Source organism: Zingiber officinale, chromosome 1A (assembly GCF_018446385.1).
Source record: "Zingiber officinale cultivar Zhangliang chromosome 1A, Zo_v1.1, whole genome shotgun sequence".
Classification (NCBI taxonomy): domain Eukaryota; kingdom Viridiplantae; phylum Streptophyta; class Magnoliopsida; order Zingiberales; family Zingiberaceae; genus Zingiber; species Zingiber officinale.
The window spans coordinates 66728470-66750585 of record NC_055987.1 but is presented as its reverse complement, the minus strand read 5'-3'; the positions used below and the strand labels follow the sequence as shown (position 1 = coordinate 66750585).

At 42.4% G+C, this 22116-nt stretch overlaps 1 protein-coding gene across 2 annotated transcripts in view; it reads right to left on the bottom strand.

Annotated features, from left to right (window-relative positions):
• LOC122025813 (putative E3 ubiquitin-protein ligase RF298) overlaps positions 1-20106 on the bottom strand; it is a 38779-nt gene extending 18673 nt beyond the window's left edge. Inside the window, exons 1-3 of one of the 2 annotated variants that reach the window (XM_042584690.1) lie at positions 19999-20106; positions 19633-19670; positions 17489-19536 (exon numbers count right to left, since the gene is read on the bottom strand). In XM_042584690.1, coding sequence (XP_042440624.1) covers positions 17489-19516 — 2028 coding nt within the window. In that variant the 5' untranslated portion in view covers positions 19517-19536; positions 19633-19670; positions 19999-20106. The remainder of the gene's footprint in view (positions 1-17488; positions 19537-19632; positions 19671-19998) is intronic. The other variant, XM_042584691.1, reaches the window with a different exon arrangement.
• Positions 20107-22116: the final 2010 nt, after the last annotated feature.

Below are 22116 nucleotides of genomic sequence, written 5' to 3'. Positions count from 1 at the left end.
TTCTGTTCTTCTCCCTCGCGCACCCGAGCGTTTCCCCCTCTCCTCTGCCGACGCCGTCCACAGAAGCCACCGCCGCCGAGTCTGTCTCGCCTACATCGAAGCCCTAGCCTCTGCCCGATTTTCTTCTTCTTCCTCTGCGCCTGCATCGCCACCGGTGAGCAGGGAGTAACGCAAGGATTCCTCTGCCCTAGTCGAGCAACACTGCCACCGATCGAAGCCTCTTTTCATCTTCCTCCTCATCCTTAGCGACGGCCTTCTCTACGCAGTGCCCTGGGATCTCCACAGCCGAACGATTCCTTTGTTCCTCCTTCCCGAGCAGTTCACAGAGCCATAAGTGGCTTCGATTGAGGGGGGTTGGGGATCTTTTGAGTGAATTGAAATCCAGTTGGTGGTTGTTTAGTGAATCCTCTTGATTCCAGCAGTGTTTCTATTTCTGGCAGCATCAACTGCTTGCACACTTGTTCTGCCGGATTCAACCAGACAGCAGTGAGAGGTCAGTAGAGATTATGCATGGTTTGATTTGTGATCATCTTGCCGGATCTCATCTTGTTCTGTTTGTGAAGAATTCCAGCCAAGAAAGGCTGTGCTGTGGACTTTCTGTTACGACATTTAAATTCATTCAGCAGCAACAGTGCTAGGAATCAAGGAGTTTTATACGAGACGAGTATCTCGGAGTCCGGATTTGGACCATTTTATCGGAGGCGGGTACTTTGACTTATGTCTTTTGATATGCATGATAATATGTTTAACATATAACAGTAATTGTGTTACCTGTTTATTTCGGTTGGTCACTACATGATTAGTACATGTTGTTTGTTTATTTATTCTGCACTGCATATTATCTACCTGATCACATATGCCTTAGGTAGTGACCTAACCACATGCTCTGTTATATTCTGGACCTAGGGTTTATTTGATACCCTCTTCGATTTGTGTACCTTCTATTTGATACGTCTTCTTGTGGTACACACTTTGTATCTATTTATATGGATCATGCTATGTTATTCATGAGATTGCCATGTTCAGTATCATGCATCATGATTGCATGCTGTGCGATTGTCGGCTCTACTTTGGTTGAGCTCATCGCCAGTTACATGTACTGCACACATCACCCATGGATTTGTATATCTGGCTGGTGTGTGGCGGTTCTGCTGTTTAGCTCCGTTGGTCGGTGACTCAGCGTAGCCGTCAGTTCCGCTCTGTTTGGCTCCGTTGGCATTTAGGGTAGCAGCGTAGCCGGCAGATGGTGGACTTTGTTTGGCTCCGTTGGTCGGGAGACTCGCGTGGTAGCCGGGAGATATCCTCCCCGTCGTGTATCGGGAGATGAGAGCATTGAGCTCCCATTTATGATTTGGGGTCACGGGCGGGAGTACTCCGGCATCCCGTTTACTCTGTCGTTGCAGGAGCATTGATTTGAGTATGGGGTTGCATATGCATTTATTGCATTTTATTCGCTTGTGATTGCTGCACTTATATGCTGCATTTGTTTGGATGCATTGATTGACATGCATACAGGATTATGACTCACTCGGTCTGACGACCTGTTACCTTTATACTTTGATCCGGTCAGTACAGTTATCTTCTGATTTCATTTCAGTTGCATTTATCCTCCTCATATTCAGGAGACTGTACGCATGATTAGTGTTGTCTGTTATTTGTTTTATTATGCATATCAGTTGTACCTGCTGAGTGTTGGACTCACCCCGCCTCCATTGTTGATATTTTCAGGTTGAGGCTGTCCGGAGCAGTTCCAGTCGCTGGCCCCCCATCTGCACGTAGAGCTAGCTCTCTACTAGGTTGTTATTTGCTTTATTTTGGTTTTTCTTCCATCAGACTATGTTTTAGTTTTGTTTTGGATTTTATTTATGGATATTGTACGGATTGTTACCGTTTGATGGTCTTTTGGATGGTTTGGTTTTTATTCTACTATATGCCTGCCTGGACGGCAGAAGAGGTGAGTTCATTGGATTTGAGCTTTACGAGTGTAGTGGAGTAGGGTGGATTTCGAGTCAGAGTCCTATTGTTATTGATTATCTTTATTATATTCTCTAGATTGAGTTAGATATGCATGGTGTTTGTTTTATTTTGTGTGATGGTTCTAATATATATTGATATGTAGATTGTATTTGATGTTTTGATTGTATTTGATGTGTCATTGTGTAATACCTCGTTTGTGATGGTAGTTTATCAGGCGGTATACGATACTTGCTATGTGTTTTGGATTTTCGTTGATTTATCCGATACCAATTTATTTGGTATCGGAGCATAAGTTTTACGATTCTTTGATTTCGTATTGTGGACATTTGGGATAACACGATACCATTTATTTGAGCGCCAAGGTTTAGCGATACTTGTTGGTTTCCGTGTGTTGGATTTTGAGATTTATCGATACGATTTATTTGGTATCGGGGCGGAATATAATCACCTTTTGGTGTTACGGTGATTTATCGGATACTGTTTTTTGGGTATTGGATTTTGGATTAGTGAGTTTGCGAGTGTTGGGTAGTTGTTTAGTGACATGGATTTTCCATTCGATTGGGTTTGGATTTCGTTTGGTTTATATGGATTCCGTGATTTTCTCGTTCGAATTTTGAGGTCGAGTTGGGGAATTTGAATGATGGAACATCTCCAGACGCGAATAGGTATGATGTTTATTTTATGATAGTTATGGCGTGTATTAGCACTTTATCTTTAGTACATGTCTGATTGCTATAGCATGATGGGTTAGCCGTTGAGCATGGTTGACCTTAATAGAGATCGAGGATTATAGTCTGGTGATTTTTCACATCGTACCATCGATGGTTTAGCCATTACTCTAGTAGGAGATGGAGGCACTACCGACCTCTGCTTATTATGGATAATGGATGATACCTCATATTCCTGTTGACTTAGCGAGGAGTTTTATACTCATATCTTTTGGATATTAGGGTACTCGATACGATGGAAATTGGTCATTGGGGAGTTATCATGTTTGATCATTGATGAGAATGGTTTGAGGTTGAGGGATATTGTGAGATCAGGTATTGTGATATGTTAATTTCTAATGATTTAAGAGGATAAATGTTATGTGGTTGTCTGATGATCAAATACTAGATATTTGTTTTGATGATCTATTAGTGGATAACTATTTTGATGATTTATATTTGGGTTGTCGTTGATGGTGACATAGTGAGTGTCGTTTTGATATTCACAGGTTTGATGATTATGGTTGGTGATCGATTATAAATTGGATCCTTGAGAGTTTTACGGTTGAATGTGCCTATGAGATTTTAATAAACCTGGTTGGTTATGGATAGTTAACAGGATATATAAAAAAAAAAAAAATTGATATATGCTTCCTCTGAAATTGGACTATGTGGATAAATAATGATTGATGTTTTGAATACTAACTTGCCCTCATGGGGAGTAGAGACTTATTCATCTGATATTATGTGGGCTGATGTTTTTGAGGATGAAAATGAGAGTGTCGTGATGTTCTTAAATTTTGACTTTTTCTTTGGGTCGTACACATATGTGGTTGGATATACCTTAGTTGCTTGTGGAGGATTAAGGTATTCTTGATTAGTTAGTAAATGAATGATTTAGTTTTGTTGGTTGATCAGTAGTGGATTGCCATACTCTATTTTTAGAGGTTTGAACCTTTAGGTTATTTGTGCTTAGTTATGTATCTAGAGCACATTTGAGTACATGTTTTGTACTGATGTGAAAATGACTGATTTAGCCATATATCATTATCGGCTTGGATAAGTTATAAAGGATCGATGTATCCTATTCTATGAAGATTTTGACCGTGGATTGTATATACCTGGTGGGTTAATTTAGAGGGTGTTTGGGATGTGACCCCGCTGATGTAAGGAAGTGTAGAGCTAATTGCTTAACACTTATGGGATACAATTGTTACTAGTGTATACTGGAAGAGTACATTTGGATTTATGATGATAAAATTTTTCCCATTTGATATAGTCTTGGGTAGTGTATAACATTGACTGGCAATGTTATACCATGGTGTGTATATCTTTCTTGTCCAATACTAGTTCCTTTGAACCTATAGCAAGGTTGTTACTGGATGATTAGACTACTCTATTTTGGGTTGCTTTTGATTGATGTATTCATGCTTGATCATATGCATGAATTTTGTTTAGATATACCGTTAACCCATGAGTGTTGGTAGCATAAGGTTGGTCTCTTTGATTGAGCTGGTATGCTGATTTTGCATGTCTATGTTGCATGTATATCATGATTGTTTTGGGTTGTAGGAGTCCTGTGGTAGACTGTCCATTTGCAAGTAGTATATGTATCCATGTTCTGATATGGTTTGAAGGCTCCTTGTGGATTATAGATATGTAGTTCGGAGTATGTATCCGGAGGTATTATTGAAGATAGCTTGTTGATTAAATCCGAGATGTAGTATAAGTACATCGGTGGTGTTTTGATGGAGGCATTTTGTCGATTTAATCTGAGTTGTGATATGTACATATGTGTTTGATGTGGTATCTGAGGTATCTTTTTGGATTATGTTTGATATGTGAGTGCACCTGAGTTTAGTATGCTTTATTGGAAGTATATGTTGGTTATACTCTTGGCATAGGTGAAGATATGTCATGTGAGGGTGGTTTGAGGTGTATTGTTGATTTTACCTACATTGATTTTGCACACGTGTTCGGTATGTATTGTTGGAGGTATCATACTGAATATACCTGAGTTGTGAGTATGTTTGGTGTATAATAATTGGAGGATTTTGTTGATCATACATATGTTGTGTGAGCATGTGTGCTAGGTGTATACATTGGTAGCAGTATGATGATTCTACTTATCTTGAATGCAGAATGTGGAGTGACTGCATTATGTCATTTGTTGGATTAACCCATCAATTAATTTTCCTATCAGTGGATGACCCACTAGGATGCTGATAGAGTTGATGATGGATTTGATTAGTTACTAGGTTGTTATAGCCTAGGCTAACCACAGTGAATTGTGGTAGAGAGATCTTGTACAGCCTCTAGCTGGATAGTTAGGTGCCTTGGGGTACTTATGTATTATTTTGTGGTGGAGCGTTGCTCCCACATATCACTGATTGCTGGTAGTGGAGCATTGCTCCTATATTTATTACGATACATATTTCAGATTACTTGTGGTGGAATGTTGCTCACATATTGAGGATTTCTTGTGGTAGAGCGTTGCTCCCACATATGTGGTGTTTCCTGTGATGGAGCGTTGCTCTCACCCTGGAGGATTTATTCTTTGGTGATTTATGTTATTGATGATCAGATTTTTCGATTTATTATTGGAGATCTTATGGATAGGAATGTCTGTGATACGGACATTATGTGTATTGGTTTTTGCCATATAGGCTTACAGTGCCTTAGATGTTTTCAGGGACTCGATGATCCTGGTATGTCGAGGATGTTTGGATAGGTGTCCATTATCGTTGTGGACGATGTTGTGATCTATTACGGATCCGAGGTGAGTCACGTACACTACCTTTGGATAGATCTAGAGATGATTCGACGAGAACATCTATATGTGATTATCAGTAGTGCTGGTATGGATTGTCTTTTGTTATGATGTTTGGGACACACGGTCACGGTAGGAGTGTCCGGTGGTTCCACGAGGAGATAGAGGTTATTCTGGTTGGGAGGCCAAATCGATGTAGGAGATCCTGATCTTTTGTGACTCGCGAGGATATTCTGGACTTTTAAATCGAGGTTTCTTCCATGCTATACTACTTTCACGCGTGACCATGAAAGGCGTGAAGTTTACTGATTGAGGATTGCAAGATCAGCCAGGAGGCGGAGATTGTTATCGGCTCGATTTTGGTTTTACCTTACGGAGAGACGGATTTGTCCTCTACAAGCAGCGTTCTCGGTATGAGTCTGTTACGATGCGGCACGGTTGAGTATTTTTATATGCTTCTCGATAGTTGAGGGAGCCTGAGAAGAAAATACTCAGTTCATGATCTGGAGTTGGCTGCTATTATTTTTGCCCTGAAGATTTGGCAGCATTACCTGTATGATATTACCTTGAGATTCTCACTGATCATCGAATCTTAAATATCTGTTTTACTTGGAAGGAACTTAATCTTCGACAGAGGAGATGGATGGAGTTCCTGAAGGATTATGAGTGTACCATTAGCTATCACCCGGGAAAAGCTAATGTGGTTGCCGATGCACTTAGCCAGAAGTCCAGAGGGACTTTAACTTGCTACCGAGTGGTGGTTATAGACTTGATTCAGGGTTTCTCTGTGTTAGACCTTGAGGAGCAGGGACAGACCGAGCAGGGTAGTCTTGTTACCATAAGTACTCAGTCGTAGATCAGGATGAGAATCCGAGATGCCCAGTTGTTGGGACCTCATAGAGCTCAGCGAGGCAGAGTGGTCCTTACTATCGGACGGAGGATGTCAGAGGCATAAGACTGCTAGAAGTGTTATGCTGACCGGAGTCGGAGACCCTTAGAGTTCTTCATTTGCGACCAGGTATTTCTGCGAGTTTCACCCACGAAAGAGGTGAGGAGATTGGCCTCAGGGGTAAGCTAGCTCCGCGATACATTGGCCCTTTCGAGATCTTGGAGAGGATCGGAGCAGTAGCTTACCGACTGACACTACCACCGTCTCTGTCAAGCGTGCACGATGTATTCCACGTATCTATGTTGCGGAGATACATTCCTGACCCGACACATGTGTTGGCTGATATTCCAGTTCCAGTTCAGCCGGACATTTCTTATGAGGAGGTTCCGGTACGGATTCTCGACCGGAAGGAGCGTCAGTTGCGGAACAAGACTATCCGGCTGGTTAAAGTCGGATGACAGCATCATTCAGACGAGGAGGCTACTTGGGAGCTCGAAGATACGATCCGAGCTCGATATCCCCACCTTTTCACATGAGGTATGTGATTTAGTTTACCGTTCATGATTTATACTCTATATCTGTTGTTAGTACTTGCTGATGGTAGATAACGAAATTTGGGGACCAAATTTTTATTAGTGGGGGAGAATGTAAAATACCGAAAATAGGCGATTATGAATAAGGAAATTTTCCGGAATTTTTGGACATTTTTCGGAAATTTTTCGGAGCTCGTATGGACGAGTTAACGGGGACCAGAACGGGGCCCGGAAAAGCCTGTTTAGGCTACCCTATTTAAGAGAGGAGAAGATTATATTTATAAATCTTTTTCCTTTTTATTTCTTATTCCTTTTTATTTACATTGTCGCCGAAAATCCCTCATTAATCGCCGTTTCTGTTCTTCTCCCTCGCGCACCCGAGCCCACTCCTCGCGCCGAGTTTCCTTTTTGCCCTAACCGCCGGCACCGGCGGTTTCCCCCTCTCCTCTGCCGACGCCGTCCACAGAAGCCACCGCCGCCGAGTCTGTCTCGCCTACATCGAAGCCCTAGCCTCTGCCCGATTTTCTTCTTCTTCCTCTGCGCCTGCATCGCCACCGGTGAGCAGGGAGTAACGCAAGGATTCCTCTGCCCTAGTCGAGCAACACTGCCACCGATCGAAGCCTCTTTTCATCTTCCTCCTCATCCTTAGCGACGGCCTTCTCTACGCAGTGCCCTGGGATCTCCACAGCCGAACGATTCCTTTGTTCCTCCTTCCCGAGCAGTTCACAGAGCCATAAGTGGCTTCGATTGAGGGGGGTTGGGGATCTTTTGAGTGAATTGAAATCCAGTTGGTGGTTGTTTAGTGAATCCTCTTGATTCCAGCAGTGTTTCTATTTCTGGCAGCATCAATTGCTTGCACACTTGTTCTGCCGGATTCAACCAGACAGCAGTGAGAGGTCAGTAGAGATTATGCATGGTTTGATTTGTGATCATCTTGCCGGATCTCATCTTGTTCTGTTTGTGAAGAATTCCAGCCAAGAAAGGCTGTGCTGTGGACTTTCTGTTACGACATTTAAATTCATTCAGCAGCAACAGTGCTAGGAATCAAGGAGTTTTATACGAGACGAGTATCTCGGAGTCCGGATTTGGACCATTTTATCGGAGGCGGGTACTTTGACTTATGTCTTTTGATATGCATGATAATATGTTTAACATATAACAGTAATTGTGTTACCTGTTTATTTCGGTTGGTCACTACATGATTAGTACATGTTGTTTGTTTATTTATTCTGCACTGCATATTATCTACCTGATCACATATGCCTTAGGTAGTGACCTAACCACATGCTCTGTTATATTCTGGACCTAGGGTTTATTTGATACCCTCTTCGATTTGTGTACCTTCTATTTGATACGTCTTCTTGTGGTACACACTTTGTATCTATTTATATGGATCATGCCATGTTATTCATGAGATTGCCATGTTCAGTATCATGCATCATGATTGCATGCTGTGCGATTGTCGGCTCTACTTTGGTTGAGCTCATCGCCAGTTACATGTACTGCACACATCACCCATGGATTTGTATATCTGGCTGGTGTGTGACGGTTCTGCTGTTTGGCTCCGTTGGTCAGGTGACTGTGGTAGCCGGCAGTCGGTTCCGCTCTGTTTAGCTCCGTTGGCATTTAGGGTAGCAGCGTGGCCGGCAGATGGTGGACTTTGTTTGGCTCCGTTGGTCGGGAGACTCGCGTGGTAGCCGGGAGATATCTCCTCCCGTCGTGTACCGGGAGATGAGAGCATTGAGCTCCCTCGTTTATGATTTGGGGTCGCGGGACGGAGTACTCGACAAGATCCCGTTTACTCATCGTTGCAGGAGCATTGATTTGAGTATGGGGTTGATATACATTTATTGCATTTTATTCGCTTGTGATTCTTGCACTTATATCTGCATTTGTTTGGATCATTGATTGACGTGCATACGGGATTATGACTCACTCGGTCGTGACTGTTACCTTTATACTTTGATCCGGTCAGTACAGTTATCTTCTGATTTCATTTCAGTTGCATTTATCCTCCTCATATTCAGGAGACTGTACGCATGATTAGTGTTGTCTGTTATTTGTTTTATTATGCATATCAGTTGTACCTGCTGAGTGATGGACTCACCCCGCCTCCATTGTTGATATTTTCAGGTTGAGGCTGTCCGGAGCAGTTCCAGTCGCTGGCCCCCCATCTGCACGTAGAGCTAGCTCTCTACTAGGTTGTTATTTGCTTTATTTTGGTTTTTCTTCCATCAGACTATGTTTTAGTTTTGTTTTGGATTTTATTTATGGATATTGTACGGATTGTTACCGTTTGATGGTCTTTTGGATGGTTTGGTTTTTATTCTACTATATGCCTGCCTGGACGGCAGAAGAGGTGAGTTCATTGGATTTGAGCTTTACGAGTGTAGTGGAGTAGGGTGGATTTCGAGTCAGAGTCCTATTGTTATTGATTATCTTTATTAACTGCGTGGTTGTGACAGCCAGAGGCTGAATATCTCTATACACTGCGTGGTGTTTGTTTTTATTTTTGTTATCATTCCAGCCGCTTGTGGCTGAAGTATATATGATATGTAGAAAGTTTCATATTGTCCGCCGTACAGGGGAGATGCTGCCGAAATTTCTTCGGACAGAGACTCCTCTGGGGCGTGACACATCATGAGTCAACTACAAGGTCATGCATACTAGGCGAGATGCTCTATTTGGCCTTGTGAGCGAGATAGAGGTTGGTCAAGAGACCAAGGAACCATGCCTTACATGCTCGGAAGTATATGAAGGAGTTGAGTACGAGATTGTCTAAGCGAGGTCTCTCAGGCTAGAACTGTGATATGTTCGAGCTACCAAGTGGTTAGCCATGTGTGCGTATACTTGTCTACATGGTCGTGTGTGTGTATATAATCTTAAAGTTTAGACTACATACAATTGATTTACGTTGTTGTTCTACCAAGTTATGTTATTCCCTTTGTATTCTATACCTTTGATAATGTTGTTGGTGCTTGATGATTTAAATACATAAAAGATCTTATGTTATATTCATGCATTTATACAACAATAATATATTATATCTGATCCTGTCCGAATCGTTGAACCAACGGACGCTGGGCACGTGGCGCTCTCCTAGTTGCTGACGTAGATCTCCGACTGGTCGTGTGGAGCTCCGGCGAACCTGCAAAGAAGTCGAGCCGGGAAAGGGTTCCCGACGACGACCCTCCGACGCTCAAGTCAGGTAGACGGAAAACAAGAAGGTGGCTAAGGTGGCTTCCAGGGTCAGAGATTTCATACCTCCGGTGAAGTCCAAGGGCTCTTATATAGAGCTATGGGAGCTTGGTACACACAAACCGAGGTGTGCACGTGTCATACACCATACCGCAGCATGGGCTTGTCAGAAGAGCATATCTAACGTCATACTGCTACAGTCTGAGCGTCTTCTTGATGGGACAGCAGAACCTTTTGTCGTACGATACTAAATATGGCCTGGTCTTCGAACATGTCTGTTGTCAGCAACAGAGGTTACTAAGATGACGTACCGCTGTCCCACACTCTGTGACTTCTTCGCGGATCGGCCATCAAGCCGCTCGGCCAGACTATTCGCCTTTGGTCTGGCGTCGGTGGTCGTCCGTCCGGGATGGTTCAGAGTCGCCGCCCACTCGGCTCTTGTAGCCGAACACCCTGGCCGAGCGGACAACCGCTCGGCCTTCACTCTTGATTTGCAATGCGGCCGAGCGGACTATCCGCTTGGCCATATGATCTTTTTCCCTTGGAAATTTGGGCTCACGGCCAGCAGGTTGCTCTCTCGGGTGAAAATCATTGCCAAGTGATCGGCCTGTCCCACCCGCTCGTCGAGTCCATGGGGTTGACCCCCCTTTGACTGTCGTCCTCCACGTGTCACTGGACTTTCCCTTATAAGGGCCCTCCGGTCTTACCACCGGATCACTTGCCTCCCTCTCAAGTCTAGTCGAAGGAGGCGGAGTCCGACTGACTGGACTGCCGGTCTGACTGAGTGACCACTACTATGCTGGGCCCGAGAAGGTTCATCCGCTCGGCTTACCTTCTTTTTCATGCCCGTTCGACGCTATCATGCTGACGCCTTCAATATCCCCTCGGAATTCACGCCGAATCTTCTCCATTAACGCCAAGCACGCGCACAGCGCGCGGTAAGGGGCGTTAATTAAATGCGCCCTGTGTCCTGCTGACACGTGGCACTCCCGCTGTCGTCATCATACAGCGCTGGCCTCACCTCCGATGGGACAGCCGCCGTTTGAAATGAGCGGCTAGATGACAGCCTCGTTCTTTACGACCTGAATCGGACGGCTGAGGCTATCCAAGGCCAATGCTATAAAGCTCTCGATTTCTTCTCTCCGCCGCATTCCTGCTCCTTCGCATTTCGATGCCCTGTTGCTTCTATCTGCTCCGGTGACTCCGTTTCTCAGCTCTTCGACGACCTCGCAACCCCTTTCGATCATCCTTTTACTCGTAAGCCTTTCTTTTCTTCACTTCCTCATTCCTTTACGCTTTCTGTTAGCTGCCCTTGTCGTTCTGCCACCTTTCTTCCCTACTTGATTTCCCTTTCCTTTAGTCCCGCATTTCTTTTTTAATTTCGACCATGACTAGCACTTCCCAACCGACCGTCGGCGCTCCTGGTCTTTGGTACACGACCATGGAGAGCCGGTTTGATGAGGAGGACGCCCTGCGCCTCACTCGGACATATAACCTGCCTGACGACCACCATATAGTATTAGCCACACCCACCGACCGGCCTCATGGCCCGCCGCCCGACACCGTTCTCTTTTTCCGAGACCAATTTTTGGCCGGGCTGCGATTTCCTCCACATCGATTCTTCTTACAAGTGTGCAACTACTTTCGCATCCCGCTCGGTCAGCTAGTTCCGAACTCCATTAGGCTGCTGAGCGGGGTGGTAATTCTCTTTAAACTGAACGGCATCCCCTTGAACCCCAAAGTTTTCCACTACTTCTACTATCCTAAGCAAGCCGAGTGGGGCACCTTCGTTTTCCAATCTAGGATAGGTTTTGTTCTTTTCGATAATATGCCGACCTCCAACAAACACTGGAAGGAGCATTTTTTCTATATGCGTTTCCCCGAGCCACCACATAGTATTAGCCACACCGAAGCTCGGCAAGTTTAGGGGCGATCCGGCCTATCTTCATGCAGTCGACCGGCTGGTCGGCCAGCGCTACCACATCGACAAGCTGCTCCTTCCGGGAGTGCTGTATATATTCGGCTTGTCCCCAGTCCCAGCCGACTTGCCTTGCAGCATGAGTAAGTGCTCTTATCGTCCTCTTTCTTTTGTTCTAACTGATTTATTCTTTGCTTCTGCAGCCGAAGTTATGTGGCGCGCCAAAGCTACCGAGCGGCTAAAGTTGAGAGCCGCTGAGATTGAGGCGGCGAAGAATAAGGAAGTCGCCGAACGGGGATTGGTCCTGGCTGGCTCAGCAGCTGGAGGAGGTGAGGGGACTCAGATGGTCCCCGAAGCCGTAACCATTTCTGCCTCTTTAGACGAGGCTGGAGGCGATATCGCGTCCTCGGCTCAAGCCGAGGTAGAGGACCGCTCGGCAGACGAGGTTTCTCTAGCGACTCGGAAACGCAGACGGCAAGAGCAAGCCTCTCAGCCGACCCCATCCGATGAGCAGCGTTCCGAGCGAGGTGGTGAGGCTCCCTTGATCTCCGGAGCGGTTTCCACGGAGAGCACCCCTACGCCGCTCGGCTCCCCTCGGGCTGCCTCCGAGGTGCCGCCTACTAGTCCTCCTCGGACCCTGCGTTGCCTAAGACGATTGGGCGACCATCCTTCCCCAACTGGCGAGCCATCTGGCACAGCCATTACGCCCCAAGATGATTCGAGCGGCCCGCGGTTGATAAAAACTGTTCTGCGATTTCCGTCGGAGGAATATTTATTGGCTGCCGATCGGCCAACGGTTCCCGAGCAGCAAATCACTCTTACGGGTCCCCTAGCCAAAGCTTGGGAGGACGCTCGGCTTCGCATCGCTCTTATGACTCCCAGTCAACTAGGCGATAGCAATTTGCAGCAGGCGACTGGGGTATATCCTTTGTCTTGCTAGTTACTTTGATTTAACTTCTGACTCGATCATATCCATTTGCAGAACTGGGTGGAGCAGATTGCTATCAGCAACCGCCTAGCCGAGCTGGAGGACGAGCTGAAAAAGCTCAAAGCTTCGGGGGAAAGCCGAGGCCAATCCACGGCCGCTCTAGAGAAGGCCAAGAAGCTACTGGAAGCCAAACGGAGTAAGTCTTCCGACTTGTCGAGTGAAGTAGCTCGGCTCGAGGCCTTGGTCAAGCAACGGGACAAGGAAATAAAGACCGCGACCACCCGGAAGCTCAAGGCCATCGACGATATGGACTTGATGAAGGTGGAAAACCGAGGGCTAGAACAGCGCGTGAAGGACTTGGACGCCTCGCTGGCCACTGAACGGGAGAGCCGCTCGGCGGACCAGGCAAAATCTGAAGGGTTTTGAAAGATCTTCAGGCTGCCCTTGACGCTTCCAGAGCCACTCTTAAAGAATATCAAGATGGGGAGCCCGGTCGGTCGGCGGAAGTGCGCAAAGCTTTCGTCCGCTCGGACGAATTTGGTGAAAAGTTCAACGATAAGCTGTCCCTAACTTTTGAAGAGGCTATCAAGGTGGCGGTTGATTATCTGAAGACTAAGGGCCACCTACCAGCCGAGCTGTCTGTCCCCCCCGAAGATCTGGCAGTCATGATGGGCTCTATCCCGGACGCCCTCTTTAACTTTGATGAGTGAGGAGTATTTGAACTCTTTTTTGTACGCCCGTCGTTCGGCGCTAATACCCTTGTTATCATTATTTTTGTTTGTCTGACGTTCGGCGTAAATGAAATATGCTTTTATTTGCTTGCTAGACCAATATTCCTCCTCAGCCTTTGTTTCAGTCATAATAATTCTTTTTTTTTTTCACGCTAAGTATTCTTTATAATGGAGCCGCTCGGTCGTACAATGGCCTTATTCTTGTCTTTATAGTAGGACCGATTATGGGTCGCCGATTACAACCGGGTCGCGTCATGCGAACAGCTATCCGTCCAGCGGCTTTATAAATGCCTGTTCATCGCTCGATTTTTAACGTCGGCGCTCGACGGTCTTCGGCCCGGAGAGTTTATAGACGCCGGCTCGTCTCTCGATTTTTAACGTCGGAGCTCGACAGTCTTCTTGTATAGTTGGGCACGTGGCGCTCTCCTAGTTGCTGACGTAGATCTCCAACTGGTCGTGTGGAGCTCCGGCGAACCTGCAAAGAAGTCGAGCCGGGAAAGGGTTCCCGGCGACGACCCTCCGACGCTCAAGTCAGGTAGACGAAAAATAAGAAGGTGGCTTCCAGGGTCAGAGATTTCATACCTCCGGTGAAGTCCAAGGGCTCTTATATAGAGATATGGGAGCTTGGTACACACAAACCGAGGTGTGCACGTGTCATACACCATACCGCAGCATGGGCTTGTCAGAAGAGCATATCTAACGTCATACTGCTACAGTCTGAGCGTCTTCTTGATGAGACAGCAGAACCTTTTGTCGTACGATACTGAGTATGGCCTGGTCTTCGAATATGTCTGTTGTCAGCAACAGGGGTTACTAAGATGACGTACCCGCTGTCCCACACTCTGTGACTTCTTCCCGGATCGGCCATCAAGTCGCTCGGCCAGACTATTCGCCTTTGGTCTGGCGTCGGTGGTCGTCCGTCCGGGATGGTTCAGAGTCGCCGCCCACTCGGCTCTTGTAGCCGAACACCCTGGCCGAGCGGACAACCGCTCGGCCTTCACTCTTGATTTGCAATGCGGCCGAGCGGACTATCCGCTTGGCCATATGATCTTTTTCCCTTAGAAATTTGGGCTCACGGCCAGCAGGTTGCTCTCTCGGGTGAAAATCATTACCAAGTGATCGGCCTGTCCCGCCCGCTCGTCGAGTCCATGGGGTTGACCCCCCTTTGACTGTCGTCCTCCACGTGTCACTGGACTTTCCCTTATAAGGGCCCCCCGGTCTTACCACCGGATCAATATCTTACATCAAATTAGAGTTTAATCTCTTATATTCGACATGTAGCATTGTTGTTTATATTTTTTTTGCTTTTGGGTGAACAAAATGATGAAGGTGTTCATTACTAGTAGAATTGATACATATCATCAATATATGAGAAAGTAATTAGACTCATGGTTGTAGGTCAGGACATGGTAATTATTACCTAAAATAACATTGAACGATCTATTTGCATATGAGACCGATCTATAGTGGATGATGATTGTGAATGAAACCTTTAATGGATATAGATTTTATCATAGATGAGTCCTTGGGTCCAATAGGATGCTTTAAATCATATAATATTTTATATCACTCTTTGCACCTCAACCATGCGTTAATCAACTAATGAGTGTAATACATTAAATGCAGCCAACTCAGACTACCTTCAGTAGTCATTCATGTGTTTTGAGTGCACATGGGCTACCACTCTCCTATAAAAATAAATTTTGCAAGGGCCCACTACTTAGGTTTATCCAAATATACTTACAGTTTTGTGAACTACAATTAATAGAACTTATGCAAAAAGTGGTGTGATCTTACGCAAACTGTAGCAAGCCTGTATTTGCAGAACTTTTATAATGTCATTCTATTGCTTGTGTTTGCAATATGAGTATGTTTAATGGTTTATATAATTGTAATAATGATGAATAATACATGCAAATTTTGCCTAGTCTTATTTCACAATGTACATTGATGTTTATGATGCTTTATTACAAATATTGTTGATCTTGAGTATTATTTTCATGTTGCCCTTTATGTTTGCTTTGCATATTTGTGCTTTCGTTTCAAATTGTATTTTGAGATAGTTGCAATAGTTAATCATCATGGTCAATTGTTGCTTCTAAATCAAGGTATAGACTCCTTGCTTGACATAACTTACATCAAAGTGCTCTAACATATGAATTAAATATTTGAGGAAAAAAATAGCCGTAAACCCCCTTACATAAGGTTTAAGACTCAATGCTAATTAGAAATTCATCAAGTTAAAAAGTGAAATACAATAAAATAATAAATAGACTAAGTTTAATTAGACCTGTGTTTGGTAAATAGTGTAACATATACATCTGTTTGCAGAACTTTGAAAATGCACATAGAAGCTTATGTCATTTGGGGACTTGAATTGGTCTATTAGATAACTAGATGCAATCAAGTTGGCAAAGAAGTGGACTCCAAAAGCCAATAGAGAAGGATAACATGTACAACAAGCTCACCAAACTTGGTGAATCTAAGATACTAGAAGCCCAATACAAGGTATACTCTAGAATGGCCTAATGCAAGGTGAACTCATATATGAGGGGAGAAGGATGGCACATGGAACAAGTTCGTAGAGCTTGATGCATCTAAGAAACCGAAGGCTTGACACAAGGTGGACTGAAGGGCAATGAGGAACATCAAAAAGGTTGAATACAGAGGCATAAAATTTTGAGAGAGTACAAGTGATGTGTACTATTGGGCTTTTACTTCCAAGCAGTGTCATCAAAGATGAAATGTTTAGTTAGGCAGGGATAGACTGCCTAGTGGCTTGTGTTAAGCATTCAACCGAGAGACTATAGGTCACTGGATATTGTCTACAACTCAACTCAATCTCAAGACTTTTAAATAGGGAATCAATTGGACTATTCCAATTTATCCAATTGGGATCAAGTGAACGTGAGGTTTCTGTGAATAAAATTTTATTCAAGCAACAATCGACTTGATATCGATTTGAATCAACAAAAGACTTGAGTACTCATTTAGACTAGACTGAATTTTAACCTAATTGTCAATATAGTTGTTGGTTACTCAACAGTCACTTGTCATCATGCAGTTAATTGAAGCTTATTCCAATCACTTAGAGACGACATATGTTTGTTAGAGCAACATCTATATAAACCTTGAAAGCTTTTTAGCTTGCAAATGGTGCACAAAAATATTCTATATTCTTCAATGACCAAGTGCTCAAATGTTAAAGCTGTCCCAGGTCTTTCAATGCTGGTTGAAGGCTTCAATAAACAAGTCCAAGTCCTTGTTAATCATCTTCACTTGAACTTTGCATTTCATTTTTATTTAAGAGGAGAGTATCATTGTAATCATCCTAAAGGTTGAGATTGTAAAAGGCTTGCTCCATCACCTCTTGTTAAAAAGTTAAATTTAGTGAACTTACAAGACTAACTCATCAGACAAACTCAATGAGTCATGGAGTAGGAGTGAAGGCTCTAAATTACATAAAATAGTCATGTTAACATTGTGTTTCATATTCTTATTATTTCTACAGTGTGAAATACTTGATACAGCATCTGAACTCACACATAGGCACCCCACACAATTAACATTTGTTTATCTTTGTCTTGCAAGAATTTGTTTTTTAGGGTTTCAGTTATTCACCCCTCCCTCTTTAGTCAGTTGCACGGCGCCATCACTCAAGAAGTATACTAAAATAATAGCCTAAACACAACCTAAACTTTTCAAACAAGATTTGTTTGCATTGTAAATCTCTAGTAGAAACTAGATACTGTTCAAGGAATTTGTTTTAGTGCAATTTATGCACTTGGCCACATGGAGTGTTTCATGAGATACTAGGGATTTGTGAAAAGAAGTTACCTCTGATTGATTGTGGAGCTCCTCAACCTGTTCCAGTTTCTGTTGCAGTTGAAACAGCTGATGTTTTTCGGTCGCGAGCTCCTCTTGAAACAATGCTTTTTGTTTCTGCCATGACTGAAACATTTTCAGTGTTTTCATTTCCCTTCTTGAAGATTCTTGACAATTGACTGCTGATTGTGCAGCATGCAACTTTGCCTCTTCCATTTCCAATAATAGTTGAGAGTTTTCATATTTGAGTCTGTGGGCAGCAGCATTAGCCCTTTCAACCTGGGTGCTGGCTTTGGATATTGCAAGTTCCATCTCAGCAAGCTTCTTCTTGGTATTGTCTTCTAGAGCATACCTCTCTCCTTTAAGCCTAGCCACTTCTTCTCTTTCCTGTCGCAGGGATTGAAGTTCAGCTTTATCCTTGCTCAGCCTTCGAGCAGCCTGCATCACCTTCTGCTGGGCCCAATCAGTCCAGTCTTGCAACTGTGCCTGGAGTTCATGCATCAGCGGAACCAATATAAGCAACATTTCATCCTTTTTGTCATCTGGAACCAAGTCATTGCATGTCATACTTGAATGGATTAAACTATGATCACTGCAATTTGCAGCCTCAGCATTAGACTCTGGCGCAATACTAAGGCAAGTGTTATTTGTAGAAGGAAGTGACAAGGTAAGTCCAGTTGGTTGACAGTTGTGTTTTTCAGTGCATGTTAGATTAGAAGGGTTTCCTTGAGAAAAGGAAAGATTATGTTTATCATCTGTCAATGATTTTTCTGTTTCTGGTATTTTTGCTATTTTCAGTGAGGAGCTCTTTAAACTTATTCTTGAAGAATCAGAAATTGTTTTTGATTTCCTATCAAAGATTAAGCTCCCTAAGCCACTTTGCTTGCATGCTCTGGAAACTGCTTTAGATCCCAATGGTCGGAAGCTTTTCTCAGAATGAATTGACTTCTGTCGTAGAACATATTCTCTTTTCAAACTACTTAGATGAGTCTTTCTACTGCTAATTGACTTTTCTTCTTGAGAAGATTGAGGAACTGAGGATGATTCTTTAACATGAGTGGATAGTGAAATTAAGCTTTCCTTTAGGGGTTTAGGTTTTGAAATTGTACCATCCTCATTTGAGTCAGATAACTTTCCTGTTGGAACAGTAGATGGAACAGTAGATATTGCTGCCACCTTTGGAATTTCTAATTTCTGGATGCTCTTTGAAGGAGGTATTATATCATGCAACTTCTGAGATCTTTGAACATTTAGTTCAGAAGCTGTGGAAGTAGCATTATTGTTAGAGATTGAATCTGCTTCCAACTGAGCTATGGTAGAAGCACCAGAGTACTCATTACTTGTGATAGCATTTGATGAATTGCTGTCCATGGCACAAGCATGAGAAATATTTGCATCAGACATCAGCAAGAGCCACATTGCATCACCTGTACTGAAAAATGGCCGTACTTCCCTCAGCACACTAACCATATCAGCTAACACACTCTTCTCCAAATGTCTTAGGTCTTCTGCCATATTCTCTCTAGGGGAGGAATCCAATTCTTGGTTACTCTTTAAAAGTGCCAATGCATTATCCACAACATTAGAAACAGTATCTTTGTACCCATAGCAAAGCCCTGACCTCAATACAGCATTAGTTGCAACTTCCTTTGTGTGACCATGAAAAGTAATCATCTTGATTGCAGCCCTAAAGACTGTATCCAAGTTATTCAACAAGATCTCCTCAAGCTGGGACTCAGTGAGGCAGCTCCAATCAACATCTTGGAAGGCATTCACATCCAGCCCCTCCTTGGGCCCAAACATGTGAGTCCTACACATGTCACAGATGCCGACATGATGGTCAAGGTCGGAAAGCTCTGCAGATTTCTCTACAGGGAACACATCGTAATTGCATAAATTATTTTGCAATGCATCCCCAAGCACGCTCGAGTCAGCCATGGGTGGTTCTGCCTGGAATTTTCTCTTGTTCCTGCTCCCTGTCTTTTGTATAGCAATAGATGAGTCCACAGGGCTATTACCACTAGCAACCATAGCGGCCATTCCAATTAAATCAATAAATTCTAGAAAAAAAAAATCATATGCAAGTATAAAAACAGTCAAGCAAAGAAAACCACAAGATGAATAAATGGAAAAAAAAATAGTGATAGGTCTCAGACCTCGGTGATCTTGGAAAAAAAAGTAGATTATTGTTTTCCTGCATCACAAGGAAAAAAGTCATCAGAAGGGAAGAAAAGAAAAATATAGGAGGGATAAATCAAAATCGCCCCAATCATGCCAAACTTCATTCATCTACTTAAAATTGTGCCGAAACATCAAATTTCCTAAACAAAACCAAACCAAGAAAAATATAATAGTAAAAGCCTGTAAAGCCTCTGATACGCATGACAAACCCTCCGATTGAGGGTTCCGATGATCGATTAAAGGGGGGTTACGGCAGAACAGGCGAAAACAATCGGCTAGTGGAATAAAGAAGAGGCTTTGTGCAGGACTGCAGGGATGGGAGGTGGTCGATAGGGGCGCACCTGATTGGAGACGCAAATCGTGGGGTGGCCGAGAGATCGGGCAGTGGATTAGAGGGCGAGGAACATCTTTACTACTGCCGCTGCTTGCGTGAGACAGATCGAAAGAGAGCGCATTCCTTTACTTATATTATATGAAAAAAAATTCACAATAATTATTATTATTATTATTATTATTATTATTATTATTAAGATGGTGCACACATTGTATGAGTTAGTGGATAAACTGTAATATTGTTATAATTTTATACATTTTTAGAAATAATGAATTCTTTTTTATAAAAAATTAATTTAATTTTTTATATTATATATTAAATTAATATTAATTTTTGTCAAAAATCGTCCATAAATTGAGTAAAGATATGCTCTTTATATTAGATATTAAATTGATAAGAACAAATACCACACTTAATAGTCAGATTACTTGGGAGAGCGTAAATCAAAACTAAGGATATATTTTCGCAATGGAAAATTTTTCGTTGTTTACTTCATTAAAATTTTTAGATGAAAAAGAAACGCGATCCATCAACGAATAGTTTTGGAGCCAAAATTGATCACACCAAAATCGGACGAAAAATAACGGATGAAAAAAAAATGACGCATGTACCTTTTTTATTTACAAAAATTAAACCATATACTAAAAAATGACGCATGTATTTTTTTTTTAACTTACAAAATTACACCATATACTTAAAAAATGACGTATATTCCCTTTTTTATTTAAAAAATTACATTGCATGTATCTACCTTCTTCTATCAAGATAAACAAGCATATAAAAGAAGAGATTTTTTCACCTTTTCTCTTCTCTTCCTACGAGCATAATTTTCTACCATAGATTACATTCCTTTTTTCATCCATGCTTTGGAATAAACATAGCATTAATCTTATCCCAAAAGACTATCCATAAATTAGGTAAGAGTGCATCAGACTCATGCAAGCTACTGTAATAGACTTTTTCTTATAAAAAAAATAATTTAATATCATATTTGATTTTAGAGAGATTGATACGTTTGTAGAAATTATCAATAAATTTTAAAATTATTTTCAAAAAAAAATTAATATAATTCTATTTTAGATTTTATCAAAATTAGTTAGTAAATGGGACACATATTTCATAAAATAGTGTGTTAATTTTTCATTCAAAAATATTTTTATTTTTCTTAATCATACTAAGTCCCGTATTATAATAGTAGCAAAGTATTATTAAAATTGCACCAACATTCATTAAATTACATGTAACAACTACTGCAACACTATTTAAAAATATTAATATGGATCAAAATTACTACAACGCTCGTCAAAACAACTTCAACTCTAATCAAAATTATTCAAAGATAATCAAATATTTTACTAAACCACAAACTTGACTTTCAATACCTAAATTCCGCGCCATATTTTCATATTTACTAAATCAAGTATCTTTTTCCCATAATACTCCTATGTAAATTGTAAACTCTTTACTGTCTACACCAAACTACAATTTCTTTGTCTAAGCCATCGAACCTTCACTTATATTGGCGAGCCAAAATTTACACCCTTTCCAAAAAAAAAAAAAAAAACACCTTACATTCAACCGTCACATTTATTGTCGCACTAAGCTCCTATTTCGGCCGCCAAAAAATTTGAAGGTGCAATCCTCTAGCAAAGGCGACATCTAAAATCTCGTTCAGTCATCTCACCATTTATGATACCTAGAAGTGAACTTTCCCTTCCTAAACTTTTTATCCTTAAAATCTCGTCAACTATATCATCTCTATTCTGTAATTTTTTCTTCATTTATAACATTATCTCTAAGAATTTGAACTAGATCTCATAGGACATTGAAGATAAATCATGAATTAAGGAGTGTTGGTTCAAGAAGAAATGGAGATTGACTCTCACAAATGGGCATAGATGATTCATACAATGTTAACACAGATTAATCTGAGTCGATTCCTAACAGGTGTAGAAGCCCCATGTATTACCTCACATTCTCCTGTTGTATCTAACCAAGAGGTCAACAATACTATATCGCTTGAGGAGAACATTATCACTTTTTGCAACAGAAGAGGAAAAGGAGATTGGTTCACACTTGGAGGTTGGTTCATATTGGGAGAATTAGTTCATCCTTGGGAAGAATC